Here is a 19,360-nt window from a genome sequence, read left to right as displayed (position 1 = left end):
TGAAGGAAACTCTTGTTTCTATGGTTTATCAAAAATCAATACAGGAGTTCTTCTCAAATCCATAGTTGACTGTCTAGACATACCTACCTACTGCCAAATTCCTAGCTCATCTCTCGAGCTCTCGTGTAGGCCACTTGCAATCTTCTATGGAAAATTAATCAGACATTCCTGACAAAATGAGACACTCATTCTTACAGCCTACAGATATCATGGTCAGTTTAGACATTGTGCTTACTTATTAATGTACCTCTTGCTGAGGCTCTCCAGCTATTATTACAGGAGTTTCCTCCAGACACAGTCTAACTGTTCAACTTTATTGTGCACTTAGGCCACTTCATTTGCAGAAACAAATCAAATGAACAGCTATAAGAAATAACTCTTTTTCCTGCATTAGCCAATTTTTACTTGGAACACCTTAAAGACAACTTATTCTCCTCAATATAACAACTGCAACCTTCCTTTTGGGTATGCTAAGTTGATGATGTTTTCACCATACCTTTCTAATTGAGATTAACAGCCAGCACCCATGTTTCAACTCCACAATGGAAAACAAAAAGGATGGAAAATCAGCCTTCTTGAACATCCTCCTTTATCGTACCCCAATTTAAAGTACTTACAAAGTCAGTTCACTTCAAACCCACCTTCACAGCACATTACATACATGATTCAGCTAATCATCCATCTCAAATGAGCATCATCAAATCCTTACTTAATAGAACAAATGTTGTCTGCTCCAATCCTGAGGATCTCCAATTTAAGCTTGACAGAATCCAAAGAATCATGGTACAGAATGGCTTCACCTCAAAGACGATTAAATTTATATGTGGAACTTCCAAGCCTATCCTTAAGAACCCTGAACCTGTACAGTGAGTCCCAATTCCATAAATAGAGGGTATTGCTGTAGCAATTTCAAAAATCCTTAAAAGATACAGTTTTAGTTCCCACTTTCTTCCCTGTTAGCAAAAATCATCCTGTTATCCTCCACCAAAGATAAACAGGACCTGCTCTCTCTCTCTCTCCCTGGTATTTACCAGGTTCTATGTGATTGACTCTGTTTGTATTTCGAACAAACAGGATGTTTGGTCAAAAACAACTACAGGAACATCAGTCTTGCATTACCCTCAACAAGCCTGAAAAATCTGGCCTGGAACAGCAGGGAGTGGACACTGACCACAATATCCTCTGGTCCAATATATGCCTGTTACATTGACATCAGTTTGAGTAGTTGTTTAAAGAGAGTACTGAAGTGCTTCCATACCTGACAAACTTAAATCATAATGAATTTTTAATGGCACTTGTAGTATAATAATGTTAATTAGACAAGTGTTTAACAAGAAAATAATTTTATTACTGCAAATATTTTAACCAGAAACTAATTGGTCATCCTCAGTACATCAGCATAATCAGAATATAATAATTTTATTAGTGCAAATATTTCTCCAGTTAGTTTCTGGTCAAAATATTTGCAGTAATAAAATTATCATATTCTTGTGAATGTGTGTGTCTAATAAACATTAAATCATAATGACTGTCTATCACAAAAATCTGGGATAGAAATGGCAAGTGGCAACTCCTCCTCTCCTTTTTTTGCTTTGCCATTTTAATCTAATTATTTTATTTGTGCAACTCTTTTATAGTTTTTTTTTTTTTTTTTTTTTTGTAATCACCCATTGTATTTATGGTGATACTCTAGCACATGGCTCGCATCTACAAAAAAAAACAATGTTCCTTTGTTCATGCTTTCTGAATGTACTGGTCCACTGATAATAGCCTGTTAGTTTTGTGCCAAAATATTTACAAAAAAAAAAAATAGTATTACTTATTGTTATGATCGTACATAACATGAACAGGCATGTGTATATGCTGTTCAGCATGTACACTGAAGGAATGCTAAACCAAACTGGCTAAGCCTTTGAAGTTGACATGTCTGTATAACTTTAACTCAGCTCATAAAAGATACCATAGGAATGGAAAGAATGTATGATAGTTCCATTGTAGAAGGGTGCTATCATACATTCTTTCCATTCCTGTGGTATCTTTCCTGAGCTCAGATTCATGTTAGACAAACATGGCCCAGCCAATTCACAGCCAACTCATTTCCTTTAGAAAATGTGCCAATATTACATCTGTCCCTATCGCTGAATTCTTATCCAAGTCATAACAGTTCTTGAACTTCATTCTCATGCACCTCTATTTCTTCATCCAATGTAGTAGTAGCATTTATGTCAGTATACACTAAATGAAGAAATCTGTTCACATTTCTTTTTTGAGTTTTTAATCACATTGTAATGTAGCAACAATTATTAGAAACACATAGGCTGACCATCACTGATGTGGTGATGAAGATTTTAGAGAAGTGGTAACAACTTGCATACAGAAATGGGTTGACAGACAAGCTATACTCTGCAACGTACAGCATGGGTTTACTAAAGGGAGGTCATGTTTTAGCAATTTGCTCACATTTTATAACAATGTTATGGCTGAGTTATAACAAGAGAATGGTTACACTATACAGTTTGTTGCACAAACTGGAATATACAGGTCTGGAATATAAATTCTTGACTTGCATAAGTGGATGGTTGACAGACGACAAAGTGGTATACCATGGGTGTAAATCTCCCAGATTTAAAGTGACTAGTGGTATGCCTTATGAATCAGTACTTGGACCAATGTTGTTCAATCTATACATTAATGACATTAGGAAGGATCTTGAAGGAGATTTTCAATTGTTTGTTTGCTAATGATGCAAAGATATGCAGCATTTTGGAATGCTACTGATATCCAGCACTTACAGAATGATTTGAACAGGATGGAAATTTGAGCAAATGATAATTACAGACAAATCTCATCATGCTGAAGTGCATAACTTCGGCATGATGAGATTTCCAATGGCATAGTATATTAGAGGAGTTATGCCACAAGAACGTGATGAGGCTAGGGATCTTGTTGTTGTTATTATTATTATTATTATATGGGCATCTCCATGGAGTATGAAGATTCATTGTGGGAGACCCAATCTATCATACTTCTCCTTGAACCCATTAACAGACAAAGCACTCACAAATGACTCTGTCAACCCATTCCACTCATTCACAACTCTCCAAGCAAAAAATCTCGTCCTCACACCCCTACTAACCGCACCTTCATTCAACTTCCAGGGATGACCCCCTTGTTCTGGTCCCCTCTAGCCAAGTGCTGAAACATTTCCCCAGCATCTATCCAATAAAACCCTTTAAGCAGCTTAAATGTCTCTACATATCCCCTCCCCCCTTTCTCCTATCAACTAAGTTCTGTAATCCACTCACCCTCAATTTATCCTCATAGGGAATATTCCACAGGATATTCACCATCTTGGTCACCTCTGAATCCTCTCCACTGTTTCCTCGTCACCAAGAAACACAGAGGACCAGGCTTGAGTACAGTAATCCAGATGCGGGCATATCAAGGCCTTATAAAGAGAAATAACTTCCTTATCTCTACTTGTTAATGTGTTCTTTAATAGCCAAGTAATCTTATGGGCTACCTTAGCAATATATCCTCTAAACCTTAACTCTGTCTATCACCACCCATAATCTCTAGCTTCATCTGTTTCCTGGAGTACAGTGCCAGCAGTGTGATACATGGATTGTAATCTATTTATTCTAAAATGCATAACTTTACATTTCTCCACATTAGACTGACACCAATTATCTTTTGCCCATACTAACAACCTATTTAAATCATCCTGCAAGCTCTTCACATCGCCTTCTTCAACTATTGCTCTACCTAATTTCACATCATCAGAACAACTGAACATTTCCTTTCAGGTTATTTCCTATATCATTACCATACAAAGTAAAGAGCAATGGTCCCAGCACTGAACTTTGAGGGACAACAACAGTCACCTGTTTTCGCCTTGATTCTGTCCCTCCATATACCACTTTTTGATATGTCCAGCAGCCACCCTCTTATCCACTTAACCAGCGTCATATCCATTCCCATTTGTTTTAATTTGCATAACACATTTCCATGTGGTATTCTGTCAAATACTTTGCAAAAAAACAGCAAAATCACCATGTAGCCATTTTCTTTATCCAACTGAGCTGTTACTCTACTATAAAAAGTTAGTCAATTAATAAGGCATTAACCTACCCTTCACAAAGCCATGTTGCCCCATTTTACAGTATAGTATTTTTAACTGCCCATTCTAGAATTCTGTTTTCAACCAATTTTTCCAGTACATTTATCACTACACCTGAGATACTGATTCTTCTATAATTTGCTACTGCAGTCTTAAAACCTGCCTTATCCAAGGGGATTATTTTGTCCTTTTTCCACTCCCTTGGAACTCTACCAGAGTTGAGACTTAAAGAGACTTAGAAAGGCACTGCCAGTTCTCTTGCACATTCTCGCAAAACCCTAGCTGATATCCCATCTAATCCCACAGCTGTATTTACATTTAGATTCTGCAATATCCAAAGAACTTCCAATTCATCCACCTCTGTTCCCACATTAGTGTCTGTCACATAGGTTAAAGCAGTAACCTCACTAGAAAGATATAATTGCAAATTGGCACTCAGTAACTCGACTATTTTATCCGCTTCCGTCTCCTCGTGATCATTATCACTCATTAAAATTAATGTTCCATAATTATTCTTCCTCTTACTTGTCACATAACTCTCTGGGATTTCCTTTGGCCTGCTCGGCTAAATTCTTCTCATAATCTGATTTTGTCTTCCTTGCCATGCTGGTCACCTTTCTTGCCTGAGCCTTGTACTGTTCATGTACCCTCCACAGCATTTTCTTCTTCTGTGGCTTGTGCTTAATGATATTACTCATCCATCTAACTCCTACCTGATTAACTCCCCTTACCCGAGGTACACAATTTAATACTGCTTCCTCTAGAAGACCCTTAACTATATCACATGCACTACTAACATCCTTACCCTACAGTGTTTTATGCCATGGTTTAAGCTTTTTCCTAAGCATGTCATGATCACCTGCCTCGTAGTTCCACAAATACCCCTTCTTGATAGAATATTCCTCATGTTTTACAATCTCCCAAGTCAAGACTGCATGGTCACTTTCATCAATCAGAGGCAATGTGGTCATCTTGGTTATAGTGGATAGGAATTTGAAATTCAAAGGTGACATAGCAAAAATTGCAAATAAAACTCAGAAGATAATTATAATGTTGAAATTAATCTTGACATGTAAGAATAAGGAAGTAATTTTGCCTCTTTACAAGGCCTTGATAAGCTGAATCTGGACTATCATGTGCAGATATGGTCTCCTGGGTTCCAAGGAGATAAGCTGTGGAAAGGGTGCAGAGAAAAGTCACCAATTATGGATTATGGAATTTAGATTATGAGGGCAGATTGCGAGTAACTGGATTATAGCCTCTGATTAATAGGAGAAAAAAGGGTGATATGATGAAGGTCTATAAACTTCTGAATGGGTAATATAGGTTACTGTATGATGAAATTTTTCATTATATAGAGGATGGGAGAGTAAACAAAAGGACATCCATGGAAGTTAAATTTGTGCACAGTTAAGAAAGAAGTAAGAGCTAGACTTTTCTCTCACAGAGCAGTGAGTGAGTGGAATAGTTTGAATAGTTCTAAGAAATTTAACTATTTAACATCTGCATTGCACAAAGTCTGTCACACTATGCAAACTGCAACAATTAGCTGGAACTGTTCAAAACTGTAATGAAGAATACAAAGTCCTAATTTATCTCCATCCAAGTTTAAAAGTATTAAGTCACTCTTAAAATGACTTTCAGATTTCTAGAAAACTTATGCAGCCATACTTGAGGGTTGGGAAATGTCTCTCTAACTTGTACAGACTTCAATGTAGTACTTCGGGTTTTTTTTCCCCCATCTAATCCAGCATGAAAGGATGTCCAAAGCACGATTTGACAATCCCAATTCATCATAAGACATAAGAATTACTCCCATCATGTTGGGAGTAATTCTTATGTTTTATGAAGAGGATATAAATGGATCTTCCAATCTGCCTGTCTAGTAAGCCAGGTCACAAGAATAGGGCACTTCATATACTCCTAGATGTGATAAGAGAAAGTTTGTCCTTACATGAATGGATAAGAACTGCCAATACAATATATTATGGTTTGAATATAGTATGGAGCTTATATTATTTATTAAGCATTCTAAATGAATATATTTTCAGATATGAAAAGATATTCATATTAAGGATTTTTTTTTTTTTGGGGGGGGGGTATTGTCATTGGCTAAAAATGTATGGCAAAGGTTGGTGAAGTTGCAGTAAGAGCAATATCATTGCAATAAATAGTCCTGAACTCTGTGTGTTAGTGTTTTTAGAATACCATACTGCTGGACTGAATAATATTTGATTGTTTGTGTAAATATCTTCTAGTATGTGTTAGCTTACCATTAAAAAAAAAAAAAAAAAGAAGATAATACATCATTTGAAAGGCATGGCACTAGTGTGCCTAGGAACAGCAGTTATTTGATTCTTTTTTGGTTGCAAGGTGGGTTTTTGGATGTCAGTTGCTTATATGCACTAAAAATGTATCTAATGTCTCAACTCAACTATATGGTCAAATAACAAATACATCTAAGATAGCACAACCAAACCACTAGTTCGAAGAGGTAGTAGTGCTGAGTGCTCGATTCTCTAGGTATCCTATGTAGAAATTAGTTGGGGGAGGGGGGGGGGGGGCTCAATGCTGTTGTTTGTATACGTATATCCAGTCAGTATACATTTCCTTTCCTCATGAAATAACTAGCAAGTACTGTATCTGATTAATTTGAATATGTCTGGGGGAGAAATGGGACTTTATCAAATCAAGCATCTGAGTTACTGGTACATTATTAAACAGTGATTGTAAAATGCAATATCAAAGCAAATCATTATATCTGAAATATTAGATATGGTTTCTCCAAGTTAAATTTATGCAAGTACACTTAGAAAAGGATAATGAAAATTGTTAAAGGGAAAATTGGCAAAGAATAATTTATAGAAGAATTTATAGATATCTATAAATTATAAAAAAATATAATTTATAGATATCTATAAATTATTCTTTGCCATATAAATAAATTAAATAAAATAAAGCAGAGATATTAGAAATATAATAAGGATCCCTATTTGGTCTTTTGTCTTTGTGATCTTGAAAAAGCATACCTAAATTACCAAGGCAGAAAATTCAAAAATTATTCAAGATAAAAATGGGCACACATCGTAATATTATACAGAGCCAGTACCATCGACAGGATGTAGCATAGAGGCAGCCTGCCTCACGGCGCAGCTTAATAAGGGCGCTCGTTCAGCCATATTGCAGTAGGCGCCGTCGCTACACTAACAATTCCTGTTAGTGTAGCAAGTGCGGAAAGACATTTTTCCAAGCTTAAACTGATTAAAAATTATTTGTGAACAGTAATGACCCAAGAAAGATTGGTTGATCTAGCAACTGTATCGATACAGGGGGACATAGCTTATAATTTAAATTTAGAAGAGCTTATAAACAGTTTTATTGTACAATATCCCAGTAGAGCAAATATTTAATTAATATTATTATGCAATCATTTTGCATTAATGTTTCTCTTGTAATAAAAACAAAATAGCAATTGGAGATTTTCTTATATTTTTGTCTTATGATCCATCAGGGGCGATATTTAATTGTTTGCCTCAGGGCACAATCTAATTTTTTGACAACTCTGTACAGAGCAATACATAGCTTATACCAAGTTGCAAATAAATGACAGTTATGATTGTCTGAAATAACAGAAATACCATTCAAAATATTTAATACAAAAAAGAGAGAGAACAACTACGTTTCACTGTCTGGCATCATCAGAAAAATGTATATTGAAACAGATGAGAGATTTTGTACATTTACAAAAACAATTATGTAAAAAAAATAAATAAATAAATATAAAACCAAAGATGAGAACAACAATGTATGCAGTAAAGTGTTTATTTCATATAGGTTGGAGGAGATTGTCAACATAGAAGAGATCTGAAGCACAACATAAACAGATGAATGACTTCTAAATATTATGCAAAATTCTTGTTTAGACTGCCATGCAAGTATATGAAGTATATCATTAGACTCTTTGAAAAGATGGGAAAAGAGTAGGCATCAATATCAACACTGATGATCAATCCATATGCTGGTCTGAGAAACCCACAACATAGCATAGAGCACTATGGCTGGCTGTGGGTGATGTTACAAAGATGTTCACCTTTTCAGACTTCAAAGCTTCTTCTAGTGACTGATGTAAGTGAGGCCTAGGCTTACCATCCCAGACATTAGATATAAAGACTATCTCTTTACTATATGTCAGTAAAATTCTTGATGCAACTAGCTTCTATATTAAAAATCGAAGCTTTTTTTTTTCAGGTCTCCAAAAGAAAGTGTTCCCTTCCAAAAACAATATTCTGGTTTCTGTGGGAAAACTTACATGTTTTGAAATCCAAAAAGATAAATGGCCACGCGGTTAGCCAAGTGGCTGTGTGCTTCACAACCGTATGCCTGGGGAAGGAGTGTCCTAGGTTTCGATTCCCGTCGGTGACGTGAGGAGCTGAATGATCTTCCTCAGCCATAGCCAAGTTAGCCAGTAGGGGTTTTTCCCTAGTTTATCCTGGGGTTTTTCATCCCACAAAGCAGGCAAGCCAGCCTTGAGAACTCAATACTAGAGGACATAGGATACACCAGGGCGTAGGGCTGACCACCTTATCCTGTGAACGGTTTGATGTCCGATGATTAATAAGCCCTCCACACCGCAAGGTAAAAGAGGGTAAAAGGAAGATGAGATGAGAAAGATAAACATCAACAGCTTCCTCAGCATCCAAAAAACCAGCCATACTCTTTTTGTTCAAGATGATATTTTACACCCAACTGACTCAACTACATACAAATCTGCTCCAGGTTAGAATACTGCTCACATGTTTTAGCAACTAAAACTTCTCTAAAAATTCTTGATGCTGCCCAGAGAGCAATTTGACTCATAGATGATCTCTCTCTCTCACACACACACACACACACACACACACACAGAGTTACTTCAACCTCTATCTCAGAGATGCAATGATTTGGGATTGTGTCTATTCTACAAGTAGTTCAATGGTCATTGCTCTATTAAACTGAGCAGCAGCTGCCCAGCACACCTTTACTGGGAAACTACAAACACACTGAACCTGCTTCTCCTCTTTTATTCTGTCTACCTCTGGCCACTAGAACAACCTTCCACAAGAAGTATTTCCAAATAACTAAAACCTGCAATGGGTCACTAAAGGTCAAAACCAAATAACTAAGAGGAGACTTCCACATTGCCTTTAAGGAATGCAGAGAACTGACTGGGACTTCTGACCTAATGTCCAATCCTCACTTCCAATCCAATCCCCCTGTAAGTAACTTAGCTGACCAAACTGCACTCTCTGTTAACTTAAACTAGAAATACATATGATTGTACAATATAATAAGATTTCATGCTGACTGGGGCATCATCTGGTTAAACAAGTCCAATGCTGGTTTCATCAGGGATCCAGGGTGAGCAGTGAAAAGTCAGCTATACTGGAACGGAATCAAGCTCAATATCCAAAAGAAGAACAAACCCAATGTCAGTAGAACTGAAAATAGGAACCATTAATATAAGAAGTGTTAATGGAAAGCAAATCAAGCTTGCAGAAAAACTGGAAAAGTACCACATGGGCATAATTAACACCACTGAAACAAAGACAAAAACAGGTGAGATCTTATGAAATAATAAGTACAGGATGTCGGGCCATAATGATCAGCATAGTGACAGAATTCAATACCAAAACATGAAAATAAACTTCTTGATTAAAAAGCAGTTTCAAGTAGAGTTATGAGCAAACTTCAAAATGGGGAAATGGACAATGAAATTTATTTGTGCCTATGGTCCCACATAAGGTTCTCCTAAAAAAGAACTGGAAGAATTTTTCCAATCATTAGAGCAGGCAGCTGACATAAAAAAAAAATGGAAAAAGTAGTACTTGTTTGAAATCTAAACAGCAGAGTAAGAAGAGAATCCCACTAAGCATACACAAATGTTTTTGGAAAATTTGGAGAAAAGGACAAGGCTAATAATAATGTTAAGTATCTGTTGGATTTCTGCTCAGGACTAATTAACACTATATTCTAATATAAGATGTGTACAAGTTCACATGGAGAGAAGATACAAGAAATAAGAAAGCTTCATTGACTCCTAGCAAATAAGTCAACAGATATCCTAAAAAATACAGAAAATGTTAGTGAGCTAAGATATGTGTAAAAGTAGCTAAACAAAAGTCATGGAAAGACTTTGGTAAGAAAACAGAAAATAAATATCAGGAAGGTGGTAAAGTATTACGGAGGTTATCGAAAAAGCTTAGAAATAAATGAAAGAGTACCGTAAAAGGAATCAGAAATGATAAAGGTAATATGAAAACTTAAGATAAAGCAGTGACAGAACCAGAGAGAAAATTGTCAACAGGAATGCAAATAGGAGTATATATCAATACTCGAGATAGAAGCAGCAATCAAACTTGAAATGTGAAAAGGTAGCTGGAGTAAATGATATTCAACCAGAAATGCTTAAATATGAAGATATAAGTTTTGCAGTGGCTACACTGCATAATTCAGAGGGCCTGATCAGAAGGTCAAATTCCAGATGATTTGAGTAGAGCTCTCCTACTGCTTTTCTATAAAAAAGGGAATAAAGATGAATGTGAGAATTACAGAGGAATTTCTCTACTAAATGTTCCAAGTAAGATTTATGCAAAGAAAAGAGGTTGATAAAAATTGTAGAAGAGAAATTTGGAGAAGAACAAGCCAGATTCAGGCCAAATAGAGGTTGACAGGATCAGATTTTCACTTTACAAACCAATAGTTGAAAAATCATTGGAACATGACAAGGATCTGTACATAAGTTTTGTAGATCTAGAAAAAGCATGCAACAAGGTTCCCAAAGAAAAACTTTTCAAAACACTACAATTATATGAAGTAAATGGAGCATTACAGAACAATACATAGTCTATATTTAAGTTGTAAGTCAGCAGTTAGAATAGAAGGAAATACAGAAAAATGGGAGATACAGAAAGTCACTTAAACAGAATGGCAGAGGAAAGGTTATCAAATCAGGTGTTTGCTTCCAAGATTGCAGGCAAAAGACTCAAAGCAAGATCAAGGTGTAGGTGGAGTGATTCGGTCAGAAGTGCCTTAACCCCAACAACTGGCCATGATGTCTATAGACGTCCAGCTAAATCCGGATACGATTCCATAACACCCGTTGAATAACATGGATAAGAAGTGCAATTTAGTCTTACTATTTCATCCACTTCAGCTGATAGGGAGGTTAAAAGAATGAAATGTTAGATACAACAATATTGGGGGAGCTAACAAGTAACAGACTAATTTGTAGGAAAATTCTGGAATGGAAATTATTAATGATATAAATTTATTCATGTAGTGCTGTCATAGTAGCTTGAATATTCCTTGAGGATACATATTTGGGGAAAAAAAGTCAAAAACTTATGAATCCTTATCTGCACCTCAGACATGGCACTGATGTGCTTATGGGTCCTTTGACCTCTCATGTATGGGACCAAATTAAAAAAAAATCTGTGATGCACTCAACATTCATAAATTAGGTCTCATCTTCATGTCTTCATACATGAGAGTCTAGTGAGGTCATAATCTTGCAAAGATGTCTAAATCTAAACAAGAGCCAAGGCCTCACTTTACAAGATAACTGTAAGTCACTTATCCAGTTATGCAGTAAATCAAATCTTGTCTATGCTAAGAATTACCCACAGGCTATCAACAATAGTCTGCATATAGCATATGTGCTGGATGCATCACAGGGTTGACTGTATTCTTATATTTTTTTTTACTGGTTTAGTAAGACTTCGAAATCTCTCATATCTCTTGTCAAGAAGGAAGAGATACAGGAAATAAACTTTATACAGCTTAAGAGATAATTATTTGAAATGGCATATGATGGAGGAGACTGAGGATTTGAAATTGCTAGCACCAATTATTGCCCTTCAATTAATGTATCATTTGGGTTTTGTGCATTTGTAATGTAACAAAGATAGTTACATTGACTCCAGATAGGTAGTGTCACCATGCAGTCTTGATGCAGAAGGAAGGAAGATTACAAAAACTGAAGGAATTTTCAGCTGTGTAGTTTCACATATATTGCTTAACTGAAAATTCCTCCTGTTTAGCAACCTTCCTTCCTTCTGTTCAAGACTGCATGATGACTACCTATCTGGAGGCAACATGATGGTCTGTTATATTACAAATGCACAGAATTATGACAACATGAGGAGGTGGCTTGAATCAATATTGTGGCATGATAATCTGGACAGGAAAGGAAGTTGCACTGCTGGGAAATGGTCAAGGGATATCAGACTTTATTCTCAAGATCAGTAGCATGAGTAACTCCTTGCTTAATGAGTAGTATCGTTAAGCAGGGGCTGCAAAAAATGCTGTGGGGGGGTATATAGAGGAGAAAGGTGATTGATAGTTCATGAGCAGTGCAAATTACAGACAAGAGTGGCCAACATGGTAAGAAAGGCAAAAATCAGATTATAGAAGAAAATTAACTGAGCAGGCCAAAAAAATCTCCAAGAGTGGGTCTTTTATTAGATGATGGGTAAAAATGAGAATAACTATGAAAGGATAAATTTAATGAATGATGATAGTAAAGGGAGTAACAGAAGCAGATCAAATAGCCAAATTATTGAATGTTCACTCTTGCAAAGGTGTATCACTGAGGGGAAGATATTTACAGTGACAGCAATGATGTTGGAATGCAGGGATGATCTTAATGTGAATGATGGTTATAGGATCAGATGAAATATTGGCTTGGCCCACATATTCTAAGAATTTGCAAAGAATTAGTAGTGCCTCTGATAAGTATAGGATGTCGGGGAGTGATTTCATATTTAAGTTGTATTCATCCAGCTCTGTTAAGTCAAGTAAGACTCCACTGCATGAAGGAGGAAGCAGCAAATTACACTAATTGGTATCTCGGGAGTGGTGGTAAAGGTATTAGGGAGAAGCTGGTCCAAGGCAAAATTCAAAAATGAGTTAAGAATATGATGCTCTTAACTAGGGAAGGACTAGAATTTTTGGTTGGAGAGTGTAAATAGTGGAAGAGGTTGCCAGTGTGTGTGTGTGTGTGTGTCAGTGAATGAGTTCACCGAGAGATATGACCAGTGATGCACAAATAGAGTTATTGTGGGCCTCCAATGATGAGCCTTTGTACTCTATGGAGATGGTTGTGTAATAATTATCCTGTTAACGCTGTTAGCTGTAAGAGAATACTCATAGAAGCAGAAACTTGTTCATGCATACAACTATGAACATGTTACACATTTTAGCATCTTAAGACTTTGTGAAGGTGGCAGATCACTTTCAAAAGAGATAAGAGAATTCCACCATACAAGTAAGGCTTGTATGATGGGATGCTAGCTGAATAAATTTATATGAAGCAAGAGAGAACTGAACAAAAAAGGTACAGTTAGCTGTATACACAAAACAGTGTCAAATAAATTTTAACATGTGGATGAGAACATGGTACACTGGATAGATGAGAACACTTCTTTCCCACACATGATAAGGTCATGCTATAAGTCTTGAGAACTCATGTGTAGACTTGAGATTTGTGTGTGTGTGTACACACACAGAAATTAATCAACAAAAATTTTTGTTAATTAATAAAATAATAAAGATTAATACCAGGCAGAATTAGTTAACTAATACAAGCATGAAAATTAGGAAGCCTAAAATAGGAAAAATGGAAAAACATAATTTATATATATCTAAAAGTAATAATGAAATAAGACAACCAAATGAAATGGAAGAATTGCAGAATTGAATAAAGAGGGGTAATCAGGCTTTTTATTCTCTCTCACATGTATATTCAGCTCAAAAGCTGAATCCATTGGAAGATTTAAGTACAAATATATAAATTGAGAATTCATCCAGCTGTTATGGATGTAAAAAACTTGGTTATTTACAGCAAGGACAGATAATTTGATTGCAGCTTTTGAAAGGAAAATCCTTAAAAAAAATATCTGGCCCAGAGAATGATAATGGTCTCTGGAGGAGTGGATAAAACCATGAGTTATATCAACTCTATGAAGAACTTACGAATAACTAATTTAATTAATTTGAAAAAGTTGAAGTTGGAAGGACATGTTTTTCACATAGAAAATGACAGTAATTTTAAGAAGACTATAAATAGTAGAATTCCTGGTAAAAGACCAAAAGGAAAACTACAAACAAGATGGATAGATACCATTATTCAAGAGAGTAACATGATATTGCAATGTCCAAACTGGAGAAGTAAGATTTTGGACAGACAGGGTTGGAGGCAACAAATCCAGGAGGACATGGCTTGATTTGGACTGAGAAGCCATAGAAAGAAGAAGATACAAATACGTACGCACATAAAGGTAGTTAAATCAATTTTAACATATACTTGAGAAAGAAGGGTTGCCAAGAAATAAAGTCGAGAGATCACAGATATCAGTTCTGCAGAAAATTAGGGGAGTGAACAAATGGCATCAGTAGCACATAAAGGTAGTTAAATGAATTTTAACATATAGTTGAGAAAGAAGGGTTGCCAAGAAATAAAGTCGAGAGATCACAGATATAAGTTCTGCAGAAAATTAGGGGAATGAACAAATGGCATCAGTAGCAGAACCATATTAAAAATAAAGATATTAGAAAACACTTGTACATTATTAATATTCAAGAGTATTGAACATTTCTCTTATTCAGATGGAAACTTGCAAAAGCATTCCTCTGTCAACACAATCAAAGGCTTTTGAAATATAATGGTATGACTACTGGATTCTTTCAGCAACTTTTCCATGATATCAGTTCAGAGAAAAGAGCAATTTTCTTTATATTAATTCCACCCATGCAAGATTTTGAGACCCTATATATTAGCATATGGGTGGACCCAGAATTAGTTGGTGCCCTGCTCTGGAAAACAAATTCTTAAGTCACCTCAACTCTTTCTTTTATTTGATGTTAAGATTATCTCATTACTTGGTGTCCCTTTAAACATAGCACCCTTCATCCAGATCTGATATCCAGAAAATTGTTCATGCATAGCTTTGGGACCTGTGGGTTGGGTAGCTAAAGCAAGCTCTGTAAGTGGTGCACGTGCATGTGTGTGTGTGAGAGAGAGAGAGACAAAGAGAGAATGCTAACAAGTCATCTACAGTAATATCCTCTTTTCTTGGACTAAAATGAACTTTAGCCTTCTAATAATGTTATATAAAAATTACACAGTAAAAATACTAACCTTACATTCTTCATCTAAAAGGTCAAGAATTCCCAATTTACTTTCTATTAGATCAATGCATGGTTGGTTGTCATAGAAATCTATAAATTTCCATTCAATTTGCTCTCTAACATATTCTTCTTGCTCCAGTTTAAACACATGCTAAAATGTTTAAAGAAGAACTCTAATAGTTATCACATATATACAAAAGTAATTCTGAATACTTCCACAAAAGTTAAATAACCTTTATTGAAAACTATAACAAATTTTAAAAATAATAATAATAGTTACAAGAAAAAAAAATTATCAAAAGTGTTCATAAACTAGTTAACTTCACATGCTTTCAAAGCTAAAATAAATAAATAAAAATAAACTACATTTTCATGCCACCAGCAGTATAGTAAAAACTCAACCTTTGTGAATTAGTGTATGAATTACATCTTCACTTTCAGGAGTTTCAACATCAGTCCATTTTATTTGCTTTGCAAGATTTACAAAATCTGAAATACCTGTTCATATCATTGCAAAATTTCATTCATATAAAGAAGGTTCATAAAGTTGACAAAATATCCTAAACAGAATAGCCTAACAAAACAAAAAACAAAAAAAAAGGATAAATATCATTGCATAGGCTTCTCTAGAGATAAGACATTCTAGGAATATATTTTTGGATATTTTTCCACAAAAAAAAATCGAACTATTTTTTATTTTCTTGACTAGTTTCATGAAAATTCTTGTTTCACTTCATCAGAATCATTACACTAATAAATTAAAAAATTAGAAAACAAGTAACAACAGTTAACAACTCCAGCAAAAATATTTGAACATGATTAAACAATAGAAAGTATGCATTTACTATTATGCTGGCTGCTGGTTTGTGGGTTGCCATATACTACTGGAAGATAAGTATGTGTTGTGAGTTAACTGCCTTGAGTTGGCCTTCTCTGCCTGGGATTGCTCTCCAGTCATACCTGCAACTGACCATAAGACCACATTGAACTAAGAGGATGGAATCATTTAAAAAACCTTTCATAGTAAAAATAGACAGAATGTTATCTTCTCCTTTTGCATAATGTGGATGGTCTATACCACATAGCCAAAAATTTGATATCTCCTAGAATGCGTCTTTCTAAATACCAAAATCATCTGACTGTAACTATTATGGAATAAAATTTCCATAATACAATATTATAATGCATTTGTATATCATTTTGCTGGTTTTCAAATCTAGGTTTCTTTCTAACCTTCCATAAATGGTATTGAGGTCTCAGTGGGAGCGAAACCCAGAATTGTTACAAAGGTTGAAGTAATGCAGAAGTCATATTTCCATATACAAGAAGTTAAACATGCATTCTAAGTTTTGAAGCTTAGAATATCTATAACAAGGTTTTTTTTTATTTTATTTTTTAACAAATTAATCATAATACACTCCTCAGAAAATGTGAAAGCTTGTTAATAAATTAAATAATCAACAGTAAATAGTAAACATGGTAATTTATTTTAGGAACAATTCTTTCTCAATGAAGCACAGCAATTTTGTAATCTTTTGTTCGGCTTAACTGCTTTGTGACGTGAAAAATAACTCAAGATTTCAAGTGCTAATAAATCACATACATAGATTACCTACATATCTTTTATAATACTAAAAATTATTTCACATCAACTTTATTCACTAGCAATGCTTCAATGAACACCAAAGATATTCCAACTGGTTATTATCATCACTACCACTAACAAACCTTTTCAGAAGTATATTGGGCGAATGAGATCTAACTCATCACACCAAGTCTCACACAACATCATACTTCTTTTCCTTTCTTCTGTTTCACAGTTTTTTTTTTTTTAATGTATGGTTCTCGTCAATCTTTTGTGTTCTCTTATCAGAGTATAATTTCTTGCCATTTTCTTTGTTAATGAGGAAATTATTTTGAGGAACATCATTTACTAGGAAATGAAATTCAGTTTGTCTGCGAATGCTTTGACATTTACTATTTGTAGGAACAAGCTTAAAATAGTATTATTGGTTATATGGGACTTAGGCCAGGACTTTTCCATACTTTATCACTGCATAGCCTTTTCCATAGTTTGTTATAAGTACTGCATATACATAGTTTGTTATAGTGAATACCACTGTATATTACAATATACAGTGGTATTCGCTATATTGTGTGTTTACTGTAATAATCTTTTGTGAAGACAGAAATTACATGGAAAATGGAGAGGAAGTGGTGGTCGGGGAAATTATTAAAGATAGCAAAAGAAATATATCAAAAACAGTCTCAAAACTCTCTCTCTCTGTTCCTCACCATAGTGTGTTTAAAAGAAAAATAAATAAAAGAGAAAATGTGATCAAGTTTCATGTATCATGATAAGTTTTTAAATATTTGTTATTTAAGTAAATTATTATTTGAATTAAATGTTCTATGTTCAAAACTGGAGTGCTTAAAGGTCAAAGCTGTATAACTGAAAGGAGACCTCCAAATAGCCTTTAAAGGAATGCAGAGAACTGACCAGGGCTTCTGATCTAATGTCCAATCCTCACCTTCTCGTGGTGCACCCTACTGGGTATCACCCTGGATACTGAACAAACGAGGATGGGCTGGCAATTTGGGATTTAGCCGACCAAATTATATTCTTATTGGTTAAACCAAAATAAAAAATGATGGTACAACATGACAAAATTTCATGCCGGCTGGGGCATTGCCCGGTTAAACAAGACCCCGACTGTTTTCGCCAGGGAACCAGCGTGAGCAGCAAAAAGTCAGCTGCTGGAACAAATCTGAAAACACACAACAACTCAACATCACCACAGTTAAAAATCGGTACTATCAACATAAGAAGCCTGCATGGCAAAGAAATGGAGCTAGCTGAGGAATTAGATAAGTACCAGATCGACATAATAGGGGTGACTGAAACAAAAAAGACAAAAATTGGTGAGATTTTTCTGAGCAATAAATACAAAATGTTATATTCAGGCAATGACAATCAAGGAAAAGGAGCAGCCATAATATTAAACACAAAATATGAGGCTAATCTTCTTGAATGGCAGGCAGTCTCAAGTAGAGTAATGTGGGCAAAAATGAGAATGGGGAACTGGAAAATGAGACTTATTTGTGCCTATGGTCCCACAGAAGGTTCTATTAAGGTAGAGGTGGAGAAATTTTTTGAGGCTTTAGAAAAGCTACTGACACAATGAAAAAGGAAAAGTTGGTCCTTGTTGGGGATCTAAATAGCAGAGTAGGAAATGATTGTCAGACATACAAAAATATTTTGGGAAAATTTGGAGAAAAGAGCAAAGCTAATAATAATGGCAAATATCTGTTGAATTTCTGCTCAGGACATGGACTGGTTATTACTAACACCATATTCCAACATAAAAATGTGCACAAATTCACATGGAGAGAAGAGGGAAAGGAATAAGAAAAGTCTCATTGACAGTGATGTTTTCTCCCTGATGCAGGAAGAAAATCCTCTGTACCAGTGTACAGAGGATTTGAAATTGGAAGTGATCACTATTTAGTCATGAGCAGGATAAAACTGAATTTCGTATTGAAAAGAATAACATGTAAGAAAGTTTTAAAGCAAATAAAAGTTGAGCAGCTATCAGATGTGAACTGTAGACTAAAATACACAAAGATTATTGAAGAAAAAATTAAAGTGTTTGAGAACATGAACCAAATCTTGGAGATTCAGTGGCAAGCCTTGAAGAAAACCTTGATTGATGCAGCCAGAGAGGCATGTGGTGAGGTCTGCAAGGACAGAAAAATCAAAACTCCATGATGGACACAGGAAGTTAAAGAGGCAGTGAAGGAAAAGAAGAAACCATATCAAAAGTTCCTGGCAAATAAGTCAACTTGTGCTCTTAGAGAATACAGACACAAATGTAAGAATGCTAAACACTGTGTAAAATTAGCTAAACAAAAGTCATGAGAGGATTTTGGCAAGAATATAGCAAATAAATATCAAGAAGGTGGCAAAATATTCTAGAGGTTATTGAAGAAGCTTAGGAATGGAAGAAAGAGTGCTGTAAAAGGAGTTAGAGATGATAAAGGTGAAATGAAAACAGGAGAAAAAGATATCCTTGA

The 19,360-nt window shown here is 35.2% G+C and overlaps 1 protein-coding gene across 3 annotated transcripts in view; it reads right to left on the bottom strand.

The window, feature by feature from the left end:
• didum (dilute class unconventional myosin) overlaps positions 1-19,360 on the bottom strand; it is a 696,374-nt gene that overhangs the window by 434,395 nt on the left and 242,619 nt on the right. For all 3 annotated transcript variants that reach the window (XM_090402302.1, XM_090402303.1, XM_090402304.1), the window contains one exon: positions 15,297-15,437. In XM_090402302.1, coding sequence (XP_090258428.1) covers positions 15,297-15,437 — 141 coding nt within the window. The remainder of the gene's footprint in view (positions 1-15,296; positions 15,438-19,360) is intronic.

This window comes from Typopeltis vanoorti, chromosome 13 (assembly GCF_054136105.1).
Source record: "Typopeltis vanoorti isolate ZY-2024b chromosome 13, IOZ_Tvanoo_1.0, whole genome shotgun sequence".
Taxonomy (NCBI): domain Eukaryota; kingdom Metazoa; phylum Arthropoda; class Arachnida; order Uropygi; family Thelyphonidae; genus Typopeltis; species Typopeltis vanoorti.
Note: the sequence above shows the minus strand (reverse complement) of the source record. Positions and strands in the feature narration are given on the sequence as shown.